General features: G+C 49.6%; 1 protein-coding gene across 1 annotated transcript in view; it reads left to right on the forward strand.

Annotated features, from left to right (window-relative positions):
• Nucleotides 1-20376, forward strand: part of Pdia5 (protein disulfide isomerase family A member 5) — an 87484-nt gene that overhangs the window by 37671 nt on the left and 29437 nt on the right. Inside the window, exons 6-10 of the mRNA XM_075965350.1 lie at nucleotides 181-273; nucleotides 2086-2146; nucleotides 6670-6737; nucleotides 15676-15767; nucleotides 15850-15921. Of these exons, the coding sequence (XP_075821465.1) occupies nucleotides 181-273; nucleotides 2086-2146; nucleotides 6670-6737; nucleotides 15676-15767; nucleotides 15850-15921 (386 nt within the window). The remainder of the gene's footprint in view (nucleotides 1-180; nucleotides 274-2085; nucleotides 2147-6669; nucleotides 6738-15675; nucleotides 15768-15849; nucleotides 15922-20376) is intronic.

Below are 20376 nucleotides of genomic sequence, written 5' to 3' on the forward strand. Positions count from 1 at the left end.
TAGTGGTGATGTCCATGGACAAGAAATATTTCCCTCTTCCAGCCAGTACCCCATGCAGTTCCAAGACTGGCACTTGGTGTGCCTGGATATTTAGACAGGTAGCAGAGTAGGTCTCTGGGTCTGCCAACTCACCCATTTCCTGACCAAAGTCCTGGTTTCTTTTCCTTTTTCTCCCCTCAGTCCATAGTGGCCTTTCTGAAGGACCCCAAGGGTCCCCCGCTGTGGGAAGAAGATCCTGAAGCCAAAGATGTTGTCCACATTGATACTGAGAAGGTAATCTGTTCCCTCTGCTTCTGTTATCCCCAGTTAGGGCCAGATATCTGTGGGAAGGTTGTTAGGATCGAAATGTAATCATGCTTTAAGCCCTAACCCCTCCTCAGAAAAAAAATTAAAACTTAGATGAAACTGTGAAGGAGGGTTCGCTTACGTACTTGCCTGATACCAAGAGCTAGTGACCAGAACTCCTGAGAGCCCCCGCAGCCTTCCTCAGGCATTTCTGCAGAGGTGGCCGTCTACCTGGTACTGACTGCATCTCATTACTGAGCTCCAATACCGAACTCACTTCATCTTCATTCACCTTTGAAAGCTGCTCTGTATGCCTTTGGTTCCCCAGCTTGCAGACTCAGCATCTAACTACTCTCAAATGCCATGATTTTCACTCCCAGTGTTGAGACTCCAGCCCAGGGTCTGGGTGCCGAGCAGACTTCCTCCCTCCGAGCTATATATCCCTAATACCGCATTTCTTAAAGCCTCCCTCTTTGGTTGTTTTTGAGGTAAACATCCGATTACAATTGTGACTGTAAATAAAGGTTAGCTTTTTTTCAGGTTTTTTTTTTTTACAGAGTGTTTTAGATTCCCACAAAAATTACAATCTTGTTTTATCTAGCTGAAAAAAGTCTAAGTAATACACATTCCCTGTTGAATATTTAGAAAGTGTAGCTTATGCATAAAAGAAAACCACAAATCACTCCCTCTCTTCATTGAGAGATGGCTCACTACTGATATTTGTGGAGGCTTCCAGGCTTTTAAGGTAATGCATATATAAATATTTTTACTCAGAAGCACGTCATTGCATTTATATGCTGTTCTATACCTGCCCCCCCCCCCAGATTAACATGCACATCTTAGTGTGACATTAACGATTCCACCCCGCTCTTCAATGCCGCAGTTGTGTCCCATCGTGCGGGCCTGCCGTCATTTATTACTCCCTGCCATGTTGCTGTCAGAAAGCTGCCTTTTGAAATTTTCTCTTATTTTCCTTATTATTCAAAAAGAAAAGGCCTCTAATTTTCTTCTGAGAAAGCTGGTTGGAGGAACTTAACTGTAATCAAAATATGCTCTGTGGCGGGGCTTCTCTGCAGCCCTCAGCGGGCTCGCTTCTCTCCTTCATTGGCTCCCTCTTGGACCAGTCGTCAGAGCATTGTGACACTCATTTTCCTTTTTCTATTGGCCACGGTTATTTAACGGGTCATTTTATATTACCTAATAATGTGCCAGGCAGTGATCTAACTGTTTCACAAATACAGATGATCTGTTTACGATGCCCTGGATTGTCCCGCGGGGCACTGTGGGTCTGTGGACCCGTGGTGGTGGTAGACCTGAAGCCAGAGAAGAATTAGCTGGTGTGGACTCATCATCACCCAGTAATTCAGTCAGGAGATCCCCGGGGTCACAAAGAGCAGTCATGAAAACTGTTATCCTCACTGAGACAGTCACTCGTAAAATCACGTGGAGGGCTGGTCTTTTTAGTAGTCTTGTAGAAAAATGGCTCCTTGATGTCTTTGGGTTTTATAGGTAGAACTGAAAGTTAGGAGCTGACTCCGGCTTCGTCACCTCGCCCAGTGACTTGGAAGAACCATTTATCCCCTCAGACCCTGTGTTTCATCCTCTCTGATGGCAGAGTTGTCTAGAATAGGGCAGCCCTAGGTTCTTCCAGTTCCTGTTGGGCTATGACTGAGTCTCATGTGAATTCTGAAGCATTCGCCACCATACCTCCCATCACTGCATTCTGGGGCAAAGGTGGCCAAAAGCTCCCATGTTGTCTCCTTGCATGTGACCTCCTGGGGTTTTCTCTTTATGCCTCAGGACTTCAGACGGCTCCTGAAGAAAGAAGAGAAGCCACTCCTCATGATGTTTTACGCTCCCTGTAAGTGAATGCTCCTTGGACCACAGTCCATTCAAACTGCTGGTGATGGGCAGCCAGGGCTGCCTGGGGTCCTGTCTCTTTACCTTCCTTCCTTCCCCTTGGCCATTCTGACTGGCTCCCATCTTCCTGCTGTCCTCTTCCTCTCGCTCCTGCCCTCTTCCACCCTGGACGCTCCAGGGTGTCTCCTCTAGTTAGCTGTGCATTCTCCTGCCTCTGGACCTGGAGTTTTCAGGGCATGCCCCCCTCTTGTGTGCTTGCTGTAGCTCTGCTGCTTCCCACCAGCCCCTGGACTTGCCACTCCTCACCACCCCAAGCCCGTCTGCCTCGGCGACACCAGCTCCCTCAACACTGCTGGTGTCAGCTGGCAGGACCAGGGGACCAGGGGACCAGGGTGAGGCCAAGTGGGACCTGGGGATTTGGGCTCCGTAGCTGTGTGAAGCCCGAGGCTGTGGGAAATGGCAGAAGAACAGTTGAGGTGGCAGCGGGAAGACCCAGATCTGGGGCCAGCTGGCTCCCAGTGAGCTAGATGAGCTTGGCCAAATACTCCACCTCTCTGGGCTCAGTTTCCACACTTTTCAGAGAACAGGCTTCCCACCTTTTAACTGCATTTCACAGACTTGAAAAGATTTCCCATCACCACCCTGTACTGTAACTCTATGTAAATTACATGTAAATAAGTCACTTCTGTGTCACAAAACCATACGTACCCTCACCGCGTGCTGTGTCCCGTACCAGATGATTACTGTATTCTGTTTTATCGGAAAACTGTGTGCTCTGCCTGCTGCTTCATAAGCCTCTGATATGGATCAGCAAATTATGGCCCCGTGGTTCACTGTTTTTGTAATAAAGTTTTATTGGAACTCTGCTATGTACATTGATCCAGTATCTATGGCTGCTGGACAGCTGAGTACTAGTAGCAGAGATACAATCTTTCTAACCACTCCTGCGGTCTCATAGTCCCAACTCAACACAGTTGGAACCTTTTAAGGCTCTGAACTCTGACCCTGGGACTACACATACCCTTCTAGAAACCAGAGGCGTTTGTCAGCTGTAGGAGGAGGTGGTGCCCAGGAGTATGCATGGTGGGGGTGACCAGCACAGTCTGTGGCACCAGACTGCTGTTGACTCTTGAAAGCCTGTCTTACTTTCACCTTTCTGGAAGCTTCTTGCCTAGAGTCCCTTCCCCTGTTCCCTGTGTGTTGGTGTACACCTCGGGCCACATGCCCCTTTGGGGTTCTGCTGGCTTTGCCTGACTGAGCCTGTAGTTTGTTCATGACAACAGTTCTTGCCCAGCCTCCTTGCCTTCAGAGGTGTTGGTGACGGCAGGAGGAGCCCAGTTGCCCCATGTCTGAAGTTTCACCATGGCTCACTCTGGTAATGCTCACGAGCTGGTCGCAGCAGGTTTTTCCCTTTGCTGAGGACCTTATTAGTCATTTGGCTGCAGATTGGTCCAGAAGTCACCCTCCTTGGCACCCGGAGGAGCGGGTCTCCTTTGAGTTGTCTCTACCTCCAGGAGTCAGCACACTGGTGAAATGAAGCTGTAGAACTCTGTGTGTGTGTGTGTGTGTGTGTGTGTGTGTGTGTGTGTGTGTGTGTGTGTGTGTGTGTTTAGGTGGTGCATTCGGGAGGCAGGGCCAGTTACTAGCCTAGCCACCCAAGGTTCCCTGGACCGCCATCAGTCATGTTAAAAGCACATCCGCTAGCACTTGCAGCCTGATGTTCGTGCCGTCTGCCCCACCCACTCCCAGGCTTCCTGGCAGTGGGCCTGTGCTGCTCATGGCTGCAGAGACTGTCTTTTGTTAATAGAAAGCTGAGGCTGGAGGAGTGGGGAGCCTCAAAGGTGTCACAGATCATATTAGTGGTGGGAAGGGAGGAAGAAAACTGACTCGCTAAGTTCATCTTCCCGTGGAGGGTCTGATTGGACAGTGGCCAAGGTCCCAGAGACTCCTGGTCTTTTTGTAATGTGTGCATGCGTGTGTTTACTGAAAGAAACTCAGGCTTTTAGTATGCCTCGACCAACCCAGCTGCTGTGGCCCCACTCCTGGGATTCACAGCCATCTCCTACCCCGACAATCTGTCAGGACTCTGATCCTATGATTGCTTGTAGATGAATAAACCCAGAGACAGTGGGAGCCTTAGCTGTGACGAGGCATCTGGGTCCCCAGGCCCTGCTCTCTTAGTAAATGTTTGTTCACTGAATTAATGAGAAAATAAAAAGACTGTCTGCTCGGGCTTTGGGGCTGCGAGAGTGATAATTAATCTTACCTCTTTCCTACCTCACAGTTGAATCCCCCAAAGAGGAGCTTACATAGGAAGCGTGGCACCAGCTCTGTTTTGTAGTGAGGTTGGAAATGGGGTTAGTCTGGGCTTTCCTGTCCTTTCTCACTCCCCCAGGACCTTCTCTACGCAGAACTGTTAGCCCCTGCCCCTGGGACGGCTGGGGAGTGCTTTTGCTGCAGGCTACAGGGAGGCTGCACCCGAGGAGACAGGGGGCGCATTGCTCCTGAGGGATGGCTGGGCTGGTGGGCAAGCACACTTCCTGGCTGAGAAAGGCAGTGAAGTGCAAGAGAAACACTTATGTCCTCCTTCCTTTCCTCCTGGAATGGTGTGGCATCCCCTTCCTCCTGTGAAAGTACTTCTCCCACTGCGGATAAGGAGCTGACTCATACCCTGTGTTGAGCTGAGATGCATCCTGGGCATCCAGTGACTCCCGCTGTCTTGGATATCTCTGCATAGAACCCATGGGGCAGGCACTGTCTTCACAGACGGGGACACTGAGATTCACATAACCAGAGTCCCATAACCCTCAAGGACACTGATATTCACCTGCCCAACATCCCCTATCCCTCAAGGGTCAAGGGCAGACAGATGCAGATGGGGACCGTAGTCCCTGGAACGTAGCGTCTCTCTCTGCAGTCTGCTGCTTTCCCTGCCGTGGTCTTGGCTTGTGTATTTCCCCTAGAGCACTGCCCTGTTTCCATCTCCTCGGGGAGTTCCCACAGTGAGGGCAATGTCATCTTCCTAGCTTTTCGCCACTGCTTGTGCCCAGGCCAGGGTGACCAGCCAGCAAAAGAGAGCCACTTGACTTTCCAGGACAGGTGCTGCATCCTTTCACCAGCTCAGGGTTGGTAGCGTGTGGTCGAGGTGTGCGTCTGGGTACCCATCTGTCAGGCAGGAATGTTGGGGAGAAGGCTGTAGGGCATTGGTGATAGTCTGTGTCAGTTTCCTGCATCTGTCTCTCCTAGTAGACTTGTTACCAGGAAGGGTTGGCTAGTCCCAGGAAGAGGACAGACAGACAGACAGACAGACACACACACACACACACACACACACTCACACACTCCATGCCTCTTTCTGCCCTTGGAAGGTGAGAAGCCCCTCCCACCTGGATTCTTTGCTCACAGCCTTTCAGGGCGTGAGTGTGTTGGCTTGCCACTGATTGAAGCATGGCTTGCTCTTTGAGATGAGAACCCAGCTGACATGTAGTTCCAGGCAGCCCTGGAGCCTTTGACCCTCAGATACGCCTCTCAAGGCTTTCTTTGCAGCAGAGAAGCTGTCAGAAACGGTAACAGCTTGGCATGTTACAATTCCTCGTGACTGAGCGAGCTGGACCTCATGCCCAGTGGGGTCAGCGCAGAAATATGGCCTCTTCCGATTAGGTGTAGATGAAGGAGCAGGTTTATGTCAGGCTTGCTCCGAAGTAATAATAGATGTTTGCCACAAGTATACCATTGCTGGGGGGGGGCATTACCACCCCAAGAGAGGAGCATGACTATTCAGACCACAGAAACCTGAGAGGGCAGAAGCCACTGGCTCCTGTGCAGGGCTGGGAGGGCTGGGGGTCTGTTTTCCTCCTTTTGCCAGAAGGAGAGACAGCCCAGAAAGGAGTTAAGCTGGCCAAGGCCATCAGCGAGCAGAGTAAAGAGTAGGAACTCCTCAGTCCTGGCCCAGTGCGCTTCCCACCTGTGAGAGCCAGCACTTTTCATGCCTTCCCACCTGCGAGAGCCAGCACCTTTCATGCCGACTGCCTCCAGTTTATTGCTTAATTATGCTTGTAAATGGGAGAGAGAAGAGGCACGAAAATCCCCAAAGTCATTGTACTCATAGTCACAAATTTTCCTTCCTAGTGGCATTTGACTCTCTCATTTGCCATCCCTGACTGGGTAAGGAGGGCAGCTTTTAGCTGTGCGTGTCGGAGGCTGCTCTCGACATCTGTCCTGCCTCCCCATGTTGCTATGGAGCAGGCCAGGCACGCTGGAACACTGTGGGCTTTGCTGTCTCTTTGGCACCTTCGCTTATCCCATCCAAGATCCATGGAGGAACTAATGTGCCTGTAAATTCTTTGGCAGCCAGGCCTTTGCTTCCTGTACTTTGGGTTCCACAGGGCCTGAGCTTTCTAATGTGTGAGGGGATGGTGTAGATGTTTGTGGGTGGCTGCTGGCCTGGTGTGGGGGTTGGGAGGGGAGCACAGGCCCTATAGTCATCACTCTAACTAGGTGTGGTTCTTCTTCTGCCTCTAACAGGGTGCAGCATGTGCAAGAGAATCATGCCACATTTCCAGAAGGCTGCCACCCAAGTGCGAGGCCACTTTGTAAGTACGGCCTGGGGGCCAGCAGAACTAGTGGTTCTCACTTGGGTCTGGGATGGGCTGGAGAGGGTAGGTTCCAAACAGTGACGCTGCCAGTCCGCACTGCCCAGGTTACTTCTGAGATGAGACCTGTTCTCTGAAGGGGGAGAACTAACTGCAGCGTTTGCAGGGCAGGAGTGATTGACACCTGTCAAAGGCCAGTGATAACACATCAAGGAGACAGCAAACCAGGGCCAAGGAGCCAGGGCAGCGCATCTGAAGTCTAGTGTTTTGGGTATTGGGGTCTGTCTTAGCTAGGGTTTCTATTTCTGTGAAGAGACACCATGGCAACTATTAAAAAGGAAAACATTTAATTGGTGCTGGTTTACAATTTAGAAGTTTAGTCCGTCATCATCATAGCGAGAAGTGTGGAGGCATGCAGCCAGTCATGCTGGAGAAGGAGCTGAGAGTTCTACGTCTTGAACTGCAGGCAGCAGAAGGCTGTGTGCCACGTATGTGCTTGAGCATGTATGACCTCAAAGCCCGCCCCCACGGTGACACTCTTCCTCCCACAAGGCCACACCTACCCCAACAAGGCTACATCTACTGCAAAAGGCCACACTTACTAGTAATGACACCCCTCCTATTTAGACCACCACAGGTTCAAAAGTGGATTAGCAGTTGCTGGGAGGGAAAGGGGTTGGTGGTACTAGGGGTACACTGGAAACTCAGAGCATGCTCCCCGAAATCAGGCTTGCCCCACCTCTTTGGGCTCTGTGTGAGGGGGTGGGGAGGGAAGCAAGCAGGCCTAGACAGGAGAGCTATAGAACCAAGACTGTAGATAATCCCCCAAAAGAAGAAAGGAAAAACATGTAGGGAGGTAGAGAAGAAGCCAGTGGGTTCCAGAAAGCCTACTTTTAGGGAACACAATGAAGAGAAACCATCAGGGAAGCATTTTTATTTTATTATTTTATGTATCAAACCCAGTTCTTCCCTCACCTCATCCAGCTCCTACCACCCCATCCCCCATCTGCTCCTCAGAGAAGGTGTGACCTCCTATGTTGAGGCCCTCCCCCTGTGTCTAGGCTGATCAAGGTATCTTTCCATAGGAAACGGACTCCCAAAAGCCAGTTCATGTACTAGGGATAGATCCTGGATGTACTGCCCGTGGCCCCATAAACTACCCAATCCACCCACTGTCTCCTACATTCAGGGGGTTTAGTTTGGTCCTATGCAGGTTCTGCAGCTATCAGTCTGGAATTGGTGAGGTAGTTCCTGTGCATTTCCCCACCATGGTCTTGACCCCTTGCTCATATTATCGCTCCTCCCTCACTTTGACTAGACTCTGGGAGCTCAGCCTAGTGGTTACTTGTTGTATGGAGGCTGTTTGTTTGTTCCCAGCTGCCCAGAACGTAAATAATCACACAGAAACTGTATTAATTACAACACTGCTTAGTCTATTAGCTTATGCATATTTCTAGCTCATTCTTATCTTTTAAATTAACCCATTTCTATTATTTTATATTTTATCATGAGATTTGTGGCCTGCCGGCAAGGTTCCAACTGGCAGCTTACATCTTTCTCCTCTGGTGGCTCCATGGCGTCTCTTGACTCCACCTTCTTTCTCCCAGCATTCAGTTTAGTTCCCCACCCCCAGCCTTGCTCTACTCTGCCCTATCACAGGCCAATGCAGATTCTTTATTCATTAACCAATAAAAGCAACATATATACAGTAGGACTTCCTACATCAGTTACTTGTGGATCTCTGCATCTGGGGAAGCAGTTCTTTCGAGAAGCCAGAGCAAGCAGCATGGTACAGCAACATACTGAGGCAGACACTCAGAGAGGAGGAGCTGGGCTGAAGTCTACCTCGGAGGGCTACCTGCCTCCTGCCTACCCTCTGCTGGGCTGAGGTCCACCTTGGAGGGCTGCCTGCAGCCTGCCTGCCCTCTGCCCTGTTTAGAGCCGTCTTCTTTGCCATAGATCTGTCGGTTCCTTAGGCTGAGTCAGGAGCACACTTGTTATGCCTACCACCTCAACTACATATTAACATACAGATCTGAGTATGTTTACATTGTTGCGAAACAGATCTCCAGGTCAGCTAGCTCACTGTGAATTTCTGCTTTGCTCACTGTGAATTTCCGCTTTGCTCCCTGCCCCTAGCCTTGGTCTATGCCTTTCCATGATTTTGAGGTTAGATCCCTCATTAAAGTGGGATCATACAGTATTTGTGATTTGTTAACTGGCTTATTTTGCTTAGCATGTTGTCCTCTATGCCCACTCATGTTGTAACATGTGACACAATGTTTTTTTCTTTTAAAGCTGTATAATATGCACACATGTACACACACACACCCCTGCCACTTCTCTATTTATCTCTCTGGACATTTGAGTTGCTTCTAGCTCTTGGCTGTTACGAAAGAGGCTGTGAACGTGGGTGAGCAGATGTCTCGTTGAGTTCCTGCTTTGACTGCGTCTCTGGTATGTTTGTCCATTTCTGCGCTTACCCATAAGTAGCAGAAGCATTTTTGGTGGCAACAGAAAAGCATCTGCTGCTTTTAGGAGCGTGGAAAAATCCATACACCACTCACAGAAGGCTGTATCACAGGAGCCATCTCACTGAGTCTGGCCCACGTCCCATTATGGGAGATCTGAAGCCTTGAAACAGCATCACAATCTTTATGGATCAAATTAAGTGGGGATTAGTTCAAAGTCAACACAAGCGCTATCGTGTAGACGGGGAATAGCCCGCTGCAAGATTGGCTTACAGGAACCAGTGTTTTCTCTGCTGACCTCATTCTCGGGCAACACCAGGGTCCCTCCTGCTTCTCACCAGTGAATTTTTAGTAGTTTGCCTGAAGACGTTTGCCCTTCAGGTACATATACATCACTCTGGGGACATTCACTGCTCATTTTTGGGGCCTCAAAAGATAACCATATTTTAAGATTATTTAGCCTGAAGAAAAGACTTAATTACCCTCCACATTCTCCTTGCCTGTGCCTGTGTACACTTCGAAACTACTCAGCTCAACTTCCAAACTCTATAGAACTGTCAAGTAACTCACGCCTCAAATCAGAATACAAATGACCCCAGCCAGCCCCAGCCATATGCACTTTCTGGGCCGTTCTCCGCCATTGCCACATTGTCCACTTCAGTGTTCCCCCAGAGTCCTATCACCCTGCCACAGACACAGGACCTGTCTGTGCCCGCGCACAGGGCCACTCACCTTTGCTTTTGTGTCTTATCACTTTACAATTTCATGCACTCATGATCTGTGGCCTTCCTGGAAGCAGCTGCTGCATGCAAGTCAAGTATGTTTCTTCAGCAGGGGCGTAGAAGGTACCCGGTCTGTGTTGACAGATGGGGAGCTTGGAGTGTATCACTCCTGGGTTAGAATGACATTCCCCCCTCCTATAGGAATCCAGAGTATGAGTTATTGAGCTCAGAAACACAGTGAGAAGGAGGTTTGTAAGGCAGGGACTTTGCCCTTGGCCAAGGGCTTATTCCGGGATGTTTCATGAAGTTGGCTCTGAAGCATACTTGTGTTCAGAGAACCTGCGCTTCCTTTCTGGGCCTAATCTGGAGACCTAAAAGTTGCCCTTTCTGGCTCCACCAGTGACATTATAGAAAAGCCAGGAAGCTTGAAACAGCACAGTAAAGGCCAAGTGTGAGTTACCTCCACCCAGGGCGTCTGTGTCTGTAACTCACATTTTTCCTGGCTTGAGGTTTGCTTCCTTCCATTTCCAGTTTAGTTTCTTAGGAAAGCGGCTTTTGTAATGTTTTGTACTTGTGCTAGATCCCTGGTTTCTGGTCTGGGACTCAGTGTGCACTGGTACCTTCCCAGAAACCAGGGACAGGACGGAAGGGCTGGACAACCCAGAGGTGTTGATTGCTTTCTGCCTTTGCACACAGAGCACAGTAGGGTTGACGTGGACTCTTTTCCCCAGGCATCAGAAGCTTGCCCTACCCTCTGCTAAAACCCAGCTTGCCTAGAGCAGCGAGCAGCCAGCCTCCTCTTCATCATTGTCATCTTTGAGGCCTTTTCTTTTTTTTTTTTTTTTTGTCTGGCTGTGCCTGTACAAGGGTCAGAAGTTGTCTTCTGCTCCGGAGCGTGGGAGGTGTCCGACCTGATGATGTCATACAGGAAGTCGGGTCAGGTCAGGGATATGTGGCCTTTGCCATTTTCTAAACTCAAATCTGCCCCCTTGGCACTGACATTGGCCAGTGGTGAGTCATGGGCATCTGTCCTCTCTGCTGCTAACTAATTGGCATCCTTGTCCGCAGCCAAGCTGCTCCCTGGGTCAGCAGCATTAGAAAGAGCTGTGCCTCCATGTGCTCGCCTTCCTGGCCCTGGCCCCTTCCACACTGGGCCTTTGAGCATCGCCAGTCTCTCGTTAGACTCGACCACGATTGGACAGAGTGGATGTAAAATGGAAGTGTGATGGTCCTGGTAAAAGGTCCTGATGACCTTTACAGACTTGTAAAGGTCAGGCTTGGTGCTGGCGCTCACTCACTGCCCAGCTGGGAGTTCTTGAGCAGCGAGGTGCTGAGCCTTGGATCCTCCATTGCTCTAGCTATGAAATGGGGATGATGATGCTGGCCCTCTGGGTTGAGAGGCACAAATGTGTAAGCGATGGTGCACTTTGTAGGTGTAATGCCCTCCACCTCCTGACTACCTGTGTCCCTTCATCAGGTTCACTAGGGGGAGGTGCCTCTGAAGCCTGCATTCTCTCTGTAGTGCAGAACATGCCTGGCACTGTGCTTTCTTTGTCCTGCCATAGTCCACCCCTTCATGATCTCTGTGCCCCTGTTTCTGCCCAAACTCATTTCCTAAGCTCTGGTACCACATATCTGATAGCTTACACATTACAGTCAGGATTTCCCCCTCTTATTATTAATGCAGTGTTTAAAAACAGCTTCTTGCCATGTGGCAGACTGTTCCCTCCACCTGTAGACTTCCTTCAAGCCCCTTACTGAGCTGCCTGGATCCTTGGCAGTGTGTCCTGTATCTTGACAAACACCTCTTTTCACATTCACCCCCTTGTCTCCATCCCCCATCTTGTCTGCATCTGCCATCTTGTCTCCATCCGCCATCTTGTCTACATCCCCATCTTGTCTCCATCCGCCATCTTGTCTACATCCCCATCTTGTCTCCATCTCCCATCTTGTCTCCATCCCCCATCTTATCTCCATCCCCCATCTTGTCTCCATCCCCATCTTGTCTACATCCCCCATCTTCTCTACATCCCCCATCTTGTCTACATCCCCATCTTGTCTACATCCCCCATCTTCTCTACATCCCCCATCTTCTCTACATCCCCCATCTTGTCTCCATCCCCATCTTGTCTACATCCCCCATCTTCTCTACATCCCCCATCTTGTCTCCATCCCCATCTTGTCTCCATCCCCCATCTTCTCTACATCCCCCATCTTGTCTACATCCCCATCTTGTCTACATCCCCCATCTTGTCTACATCCCCATCTTGTCTACATCCCCATCTTGTCTACATCCCCCATCTTGTCTACATCCCCATCTTGTCTACATCCCCATCTTGTCTACATCCCCATCTTGTCTACATCCCCATCTTGTCTACATCCCCCATCTTGTCTACATCCCCATCTTGTCTACATCCCCCATCTTGTCTACATCCCCCATCTTGTCTATATCCACAATTCTGGACCTTGTTCTGCTTGGCCACATAGGTATTTGTTGGAGACTACTCACTTGTTCCCTGACCTACAACTCTCCCTTGACAACCTGCCCTATCCTGTGCATACACCTTGTGTGTTCCAGAACTCTGCATCTGTGAATTCAGCCAACAGTGAATCTAAGATATTTAGGGGGAGCTGTTCTATATTGAACATGTGCAGACTGAGTTTATCCCTTCAGTCATAACTATCACAACTATTTACCATCTATATCATCTTCTGTTTGGGGATAATGTGAGGTGATTTGGAGCATATGAGAGAGTTTCTGTAGAGTATATGCAAATACTACCCCATCTCATAGAAGAGATGAGAATCCCAGGATTTCAGTATCCTGGTGTTTTCCCCAATTCCAGTGGATACTAGGGAATGACTGTGTTTCAAAGAAACGCCCCTGGATAGTAATATTTTCTTTGACCCCAGTAGTTTTCTACCATACCTGAATGGAGCACCAAATGCATTGACAACTAAACTCTTTTCCAAAGTGACTTTGGCTAACTTGCTTGTAGCCTTCTCTCCTCCAATTCTATGTATCCCATAGTGCAGCTGGAGTAGACACACTCTCCATTTTGGGGGGACACACACTCTTCCTGCTGTAGACCTTGTTTCATTTCCCTTCCTGAATGTCTTGGCAGTCTGACCCTGCTTGGAGCAGCAGCTTATGAACTCTCCCCACTGTGCAACATCCATGACCGTTCCTGCCAAGGGTTAAATATGAAGAAGTGCCTGTTGGGCATCCATTTCTACAAGTTGCTCAAAAAAAAAATACATATCTCGCTGGATGCAGGAGCACACACCTTTAATCCCAGGCCTGGGGAGTCAGAGGCAGGAGAATCTTTGAGTGCAAGTCCAGTCTGGTTGCAGGACGAAGTTGCAGGACAGCCAGAGCTACATAGCAAAACCCTGTCTTAAAACTTACACACACGCACACACACACACACACACACACACACGCACACACACACACACACACACACCATACTTAACCAGTCATTGTCCCCCAAATGGCCCAGAAGTGCTACAGAAACACCCAAGTATAGGTGTTTTGAAAAGGCTATTCTGGAGATGAGAGATTTTGGGTTTTGCCTAAATAGATGAATGAGTCTTTAGTGGTTGCCACATGGTGGGGAATAGGCTAGACATCTTCAGCAGGGGAACCAGAATGCCCAAAGTGAGGGACCAGAAGCAAAGACAACACATGCTTTAGAAATGTGAGTAGATTATCAACCTTGTGGTATTAACAAGAATACCCAATTTATCTTGAGTGTAAACAGATTTTACGTGTGTTATCACTTAAACATCAAAGCACACGACTTGCTGCAGATGAGGAAACTGGAGGACAAGAGCCTTGTCAAAGAAAATGCATTTGCTAGGTGGGGAGTCGGACAGCAGTCCAGGTGTCTGTCTGGAGTTCAGAGTGCATACTCTACTGGTGGTAGGAGTGGGGGAGGAAGATGAGGAAGATGATACACACCAAGGTGTCTGAGAAGCAGACATGCCAATTTCCTTCCTGTGCAGAAGTCTTAGACTGTCTCTTTCCTTGCTTTAAAAAAAATGAAAAGAAAAGAAAGCAGAAAAAAAACTCTAGGCCTTAGCAGGTGTACAATTAAGAGATTTGTAAGAAAGAAGGATTCAGAACTGAGACAGAGACCATATGGGCTGAGTACAGATTGGATTTCCGCCTGTATTCAGCAGGATTGTAAAATTGAGTGCAGAGAAGGGATATGATGGGAGAAGACGGTGTGTGCGATTCATCTTGTGGCCAGTGTGCACCGACGTGAGGGAGATCCATTAGCCCGGAGAAAGGAACCTCCAGGTAGATAGATATCACTGCAACAGATTGAATCACTCTGGGGACTGAGCCAGGTGGCCTATAGGGGGCTCCAGGACTCCTAGTCAAATCTGTTTCAGGCTTATTCCCCCATATTCTTCACAACATCCTAAAATGGGATGGGGGAAACCCTGTTGGTTTAGCAAGCCCATGTTATGCGTTTTGTTTGCCAGGCACTGTGCTGGGTATTTAAAACAATTGGAAAGATGCTTCTGGGCTAAAGGGGCTGACGGCACAGACAACACATCAGGACCATCGGGGCTTATAGGAAAGAAGGATCCGGAGGTCACCGAGCACCCAGTTTGGGCTTAAAATCTTTGACCAAGGTTGTCACATTCTGTTCTTGTAAGAGACCTGCAATAGTCACATCCCCTACATTTCCAAACAAGGAGCCTCGGGGAGGGTGACTTTGCAAAGACCACATAGCTCATAGGTGGACACAGATGCTAGGATCAAGTTCACTGCCCACCAGAGTCACTGTGTTCCTTATTCTCTTTCCTCGTGTCCATCTCTGTTAGAATCTAGTGTTGAGCTTCCTGCATTGTCTCTTAATGTTCTCCCGTTCACTTTTGTGTTACTCTGCTCTGTGAGCATGACCAGCCTTCCTGTGCTCACCATTCTACAACTTTCTCCCATGAGAACAGACTCGAAGTTGTAGCCCCTAATCCAGCCCCATGGGAGAAGGAAGGCCCATCTCAGGAGACAGCACATTCTGGATGGTTCTTAGGGTTTAGCTACATAGCAGCGACACAGCTGCTCAAGTTCCAGTTCATGGGTGTGGACCATGGAGGCCCCAGAACTAGAATGCTGTCAGACTTTTATAATTATAGTCAAACCAGACTGAGTGCAAGGGTCACTAGCAGGAAGAAATAGAGGGGCCCCATGGTTAGGTCAGGCGTGGGGAGAGGTTAAGCAAGCCTGTGGACATCTCATCTCTCATGCACTGTAAGAACCATGGTCTCCTTAGCCACGCGTGAGACATGTAGTGTGAAATGACTGTATCAAGCCTCGGTGGGCAGCCTGAGGACAGGACATGAGGTGCCCAAGACCCTTACACAGATGCTCCGTGTGTCCAACCACTGGTCCCGCCACTTAGAAAGACGAGCCCTTGCTTGAACACATTGTGTGCTTTGGTGGCTGTGGCCTTGGTCCAGGCTCTCTTAAGCTCAGCCCTCAGAACTCTGTTTTTGTTCCAAATGCTCCTTCTTGTGGAACAGCTGTTTGGAGGGCGGCCCTGGAACTCAGATGTCTGGCTTTTCCAAAGCTCTCTATTGTTGTCTGGGCTGGTTCAGACAGCCTTGTTCCCCTGGTTACACACCAGCTAGCAAGACTTTGTCCCGAGCGTCTTCTTCCAGCGGTCCACCTGGCCAGGCCAGGCATAGATAGGGGCAGATAGTGGACCGGTCTCTTCTCCATCCTTTCAGGTGCTGGCTGGGATGAACATCTACCCCTCAGAGTTTGAAACCATCAAGGAAGAGTACAATGTACGCGGCTACCCTACCATCTGCTATTTTGAGTAAGTCTCCTGATCCCTTCTAGAGTACATACCTCCCCGATGGCATTGGTGTCCCTAGCTGAGCCAGTTTGTCATTTCACAGGAAAGGGCGGTTTCTGTTCCAGTATGAGAACTACGGGTCCACGGCTGAGGACATCGTGGAGTGGCTGAAGAAGTAAGTCAGGGGCATTTGTGTCTGGGTTCATCAGGGTTTGGGGGCATCTGCTGTGCTAAGGGCAGCCGCTCACTCACAGGGCTGTGCTGGAAAAGAGGTCAAGGAGAGAAAATACGTTCACACTGCCTGTGTGGCTGGTCCCCCCTTGCAGCTCTGTGATAGGGGCTGCAGGAGCTATGAGGATTTGCTGAGCTGTTGACCTGTGGTGACAGGACCTGTCTAGAGTTTGCCCTTTCCTCTCTTTCTTCATGGCATGGAGGTGGGGAGAGGCTATCTAACCTGTCAACTCTCTTGGCATAGTCAGGAGTTTTCTGAAATCTTCCCATGCAGATTGAATCCCCCCCCCCATACACACACACACACACACCCAATGATGATGGATGGAAGTATTTCTCACCCAGGATATCATGTTTGAGAGCGTTCTATAGAAGTCTCTCTCTCTGAAAATAGGTCCGTCACTTGAGTGCTTATTAAAAAAACAACACTGTATTAGATGCTGTGAAGCTATTCGGGAACATCCTAATGCCTTCTTCGACTCTCTCTCTCTCTCTCTCTCTCTCTCTCTCTCTCTCTCTCTCTCTCACACACACACACACACACACACACACACACTCCCAACCCTGCTCCATGGCAACCTTCAATCCCTGCTTTATAATATGATAAGATCTCTGGACATCAGATTCCACAGTTCTGCTGGCCCCATCCCTCTTCTTAGCCAGCACGAACCAGGCCAACTGCTGTGTCTTGTCCATCATCCCACTGAACATTCTACTCTTCCTAAGCCTTGCTAGGGCCCTCACAGAGCTCAGTGTTCTCTCCTGGAGCCCCCAGGCCACCCCTTCCCCAGTGCCCACCCGGCTCTCACGTGTGGTCATTTGTGCATACATCAAGGAATAGGAGCTACCGATGGGGCCTTCTGTTTTGTGGCTAACACCGTTGTAAGCACCTGATAGAGTTTCTCGTCCAGTACTCACAGTAGCACTGGCGGGAAGGTGTTTTTATTCTTGTTTCATGGTCGAGTTAATGTTAACATAGGTTGAGGGACAAAGTAACTTGCCCAAGACTATAGAACTGATGATAGGTAGCGAGACCATTGACCCCATTCCCCAGGAGGCCCCCTGGAGTCCCACTCAGAGCTCAGCATAGGCCCTCAGCCTCACCTCCCCCCCCCCCCCCCCCCGTCGCCAGCTCATTAATATATATTGGCATCTTTACTTTAGGGACCCCAAGTGCAAACCCTAGGGTTAAAGAACTAGTTATCCAAAGATATAGAGGTTCAGGATGTGACTTTTCAGAAATTGTGGTAAGAATGAATTTTGTATTAAAAAAACAAAACTCGAAGGAACACACTGATGGATTTCTGAATGTTGAAGCCCTGTCTCCCTAACTCCCGGGGGCCCAGGAGATGAAACACCAGTCCACCTGTGTTTGCATAGAGACGCATATTTTTTTGGAAGCATTCCCACATCTCTGTCCCCATCGGCTACCTCATTTTCAAGCCCTGCCTGGGAAGGCTGTTCCCTATTACCATGTGTTCACTGTCTTAACCCGGGCCTTCACTCCCCTGTTTCCCTTTTTCATTTGATAATAAGCGTGTACTCTCCTCCAGTCTGACATATCTCGGTCCGCTTTGGGAAAAGGTTTCAGCAAACAGCAATCTCGTTTGTCACCAGAGCATAAAATCTGCCTGCGTCCCTCCCCCTTCTCCAACCCTTTCTCATTTCAGAACACCCTCATCTCTTTCTAGAAGGATAGGGTTTTGTCTGGGGCGGGGGGTGGGGATGGGGTTTGCTTGGTGGAGGTTTGTGACGGGTGGCTGTCTCCACTGGAGCCTGCCTCTCCCCTGCCGACCTGATCTGCTGAAGCCCAGGGCTGCCTGCTAAGGAACACTATCCTGGCCATGCATGCCAGGTCTTCCCACCTCTCAGAAGGAGCCCCTGCCGTCAGCCTAGTACATCTGCAGCCTCAAAGATGAGAGAGGAGCTGGGAACCTCTGAGAAGGAAAACTTGGGCTCCCTGCAGCCACACTCTAGGCAGATGTGAGCACTCAGGGTTGGGGCACATTGCTGTGCTCCCCCCATCAAAGTAGGACTAGATAAGCCTCACCTCTTACAGGCTGACAGTGAGCTGCCTGACCTCAGGCCCCAGCAAGAGTTAGCCACATTGCTGTGTTGTCAGCTACCTTGAATTCTGAGTTTATGGGTTTTCAAGAAAGATGTTTTCTCGTAGAAAACTTTTTAAAGTATGAGGAAAAACACTTCTGTACCCTTTTACCCAGAGACAGTCGTGTGAATTTCCTTCCAGATTTTCCACCGCGCACACCCATCTCTGTGTGTGGTTTCTCCTTGTGTCATGCATTTTAAGTCTTTACCAGTTTTTCCAATCTTAGTGGGCAGTACAGGACCTCGCCTTACCACTGCCCTGGCCCTGAGCTGTTCTCTGGGGTCTCTGTAAGCCAAGTGTGAAGACTGGGGTGCTCCCATCCTGGCTGTTTCTCCCAGTGATGTATAAAGCCCCCGAGAAAACCTGCCCTTCCTAGAACCCAGTCCTGGTGTCTCAGCGCACACAGGCTCTGGAGTAGACAAACATCATAGTAGCTGTACCCCCTCGTGATTCTAAGGGCCTTGTCACCTCTGCGGAGCTGGGGTGACAGACAAGTAGAGGGGTAAGTAAACAGCAGTCCGTTTTGGCCTCGCTGCCCGCTTCTGCCTATCTCTGTGAACCAGAGGTAAACTGACTTAACAGATGCCCAGTGTTCCTGCCTCCTGCTGCTCCGGTTGCCTTTCTCTGTCTGTGGCTCACACATCTCCCACCTTTCCAGTCCTGGACTCCATCTAGCCTGCAGAGCACATGGAAGGGTACTGAAGAGTCAGTAAGCACACCCTAGCAATAACCCACAGCGTCCTTTACCTCGATTTTTTTTTAACCATGTATATTTGTAAGAGTGTGGTGTATGTGTGCGGTCTGTCTGTGCGTGTTAGAGTGTGCAGGTTCACGTGGACATGCACCCATGCAGAGGCCAGAGGAGATGTTGAGTGTCTTGCTCTATCACTCTCTGCTTTATTCCCTTGCATCTAGAGCTAGGCTGGCAGCTAGCAAGTCCGGGTGATCTTCCTGTGTCTGCCTTCCACAGTACTGGGGTTAGATACAGGAGACCATGCCTGACTTTTTATGTGGGCTCTGGGGATTTGGACCCAGGTCTTCATACTTGCATGGTAAGGACTTTTATCCGCTGAACTATCGCCCCAGCTCTTTGCTTCTTTTTGAGTTCAAGTTAGGCTGATTATCTAGGAATGTCTGGTTAATCCTTGAACATTTACAGAGCAGCCCCTGCTCATTGTGTGTGCTTGTCAGTGAGAACCTGAGAAGTAGCCATAAAAGGCCAGCGAGTGGTCCATTGTCTAATTTTTAAATTCTTCTCTCACATTACATCCCGACCACAGTTTCCCATCCTCTTCTCCTCGCAGTCCCCCCTCCCAATTCCCTCTCCCCGAGATTCACTTCTTCCTCGGTTTTCCTTCAGAAAAGGACAGGTCTCCCAGGGATATCAACTAAATATGCCATGTCAGGTTGCAATAAGACTAGGCACCTCCCCTTGTATTAGGGCTGGACGGGGCAACCCAGTAGGAGGGAAAAAAGGTCCCAAAAACAGGCAAAAGAGTCAGAGACACCCCCACTCCCACTCTTAGGAGCCCCTCTAGAACACCAGGCCCCACAACCTTATGTGCAGAGGGCCCAGCTCCATGCAGGGTCCCTGATGGTTGGTTCAGTCTCGGTGCACCCAATGAGCCTAGGTTAGTTATTCTGTGGGTTTTCTCATGGTGTCCTTGACCTAATGTTTGGCTGTGGGTCTCTGCATCTGCTCCCATAAGTTGTCCAGCAGATATTTTAAGTTGAAGTTGCTTACCTGGGCTCCTGCGGTCAAAGGCAAAGGTCAAAGGTCTAGGTGCCTTTATGCCCTGGTTCTGTTGTCCGCTGAGTGTAGACTTAAGCAGTGCTCGCTTCTTCTCTGGAGCCTCTACTGGCTGGCATTAGATCTCCTCAGAGATACAGAAAGTAAAGTATGGGTTCTCTTTTCCAAGCAGTCTGAAATACCATTTTAAATTTTCACTTGTTTATTCTGAGTTTTGGAGACAGGGTCTCACTGTGTAATCGACCAGGCTGGCCTGGAACCCACAGACATCTGCTCGCCTCTGTGTCCTTAAGTCAGGTTTCTTCACTCATTTCTCAGTGAGCTTGCATTAGTTGCCTGGTGTGTGTTGGGTGCAAGAGATAGGAGGGCAAGAGGGAGCCCCAGTCTGCAGAGCGCTAGCTGCATGGGTGGCAGACAGTGAAAAGCACAGTCCAGGGCCCTGTGCACAGCCTTCTGCTTGCTCCCTTTCAGCCATGCTCCTACAGCTGTGTCCTTCCTCTAGAAGCTCTCTCTAGAAGGTAATCCCCCAGTTGTCTGTGGCA

Source organism: Microtus pennsylvanicus, chromosome 1 (assembly GCF_037038515.1).
Source record: "Microtus pennsylvanicus isolate mMicPen1 chromosome 1, mMicPen1.hap1, whole genome shotgun sequence".
Lineage (NCBI taxonomy): Eukaryota > Metazoa > Chordata > Mammalia > Rodentia > Cricetidae > Microtus > Microtus pennsylvanicus.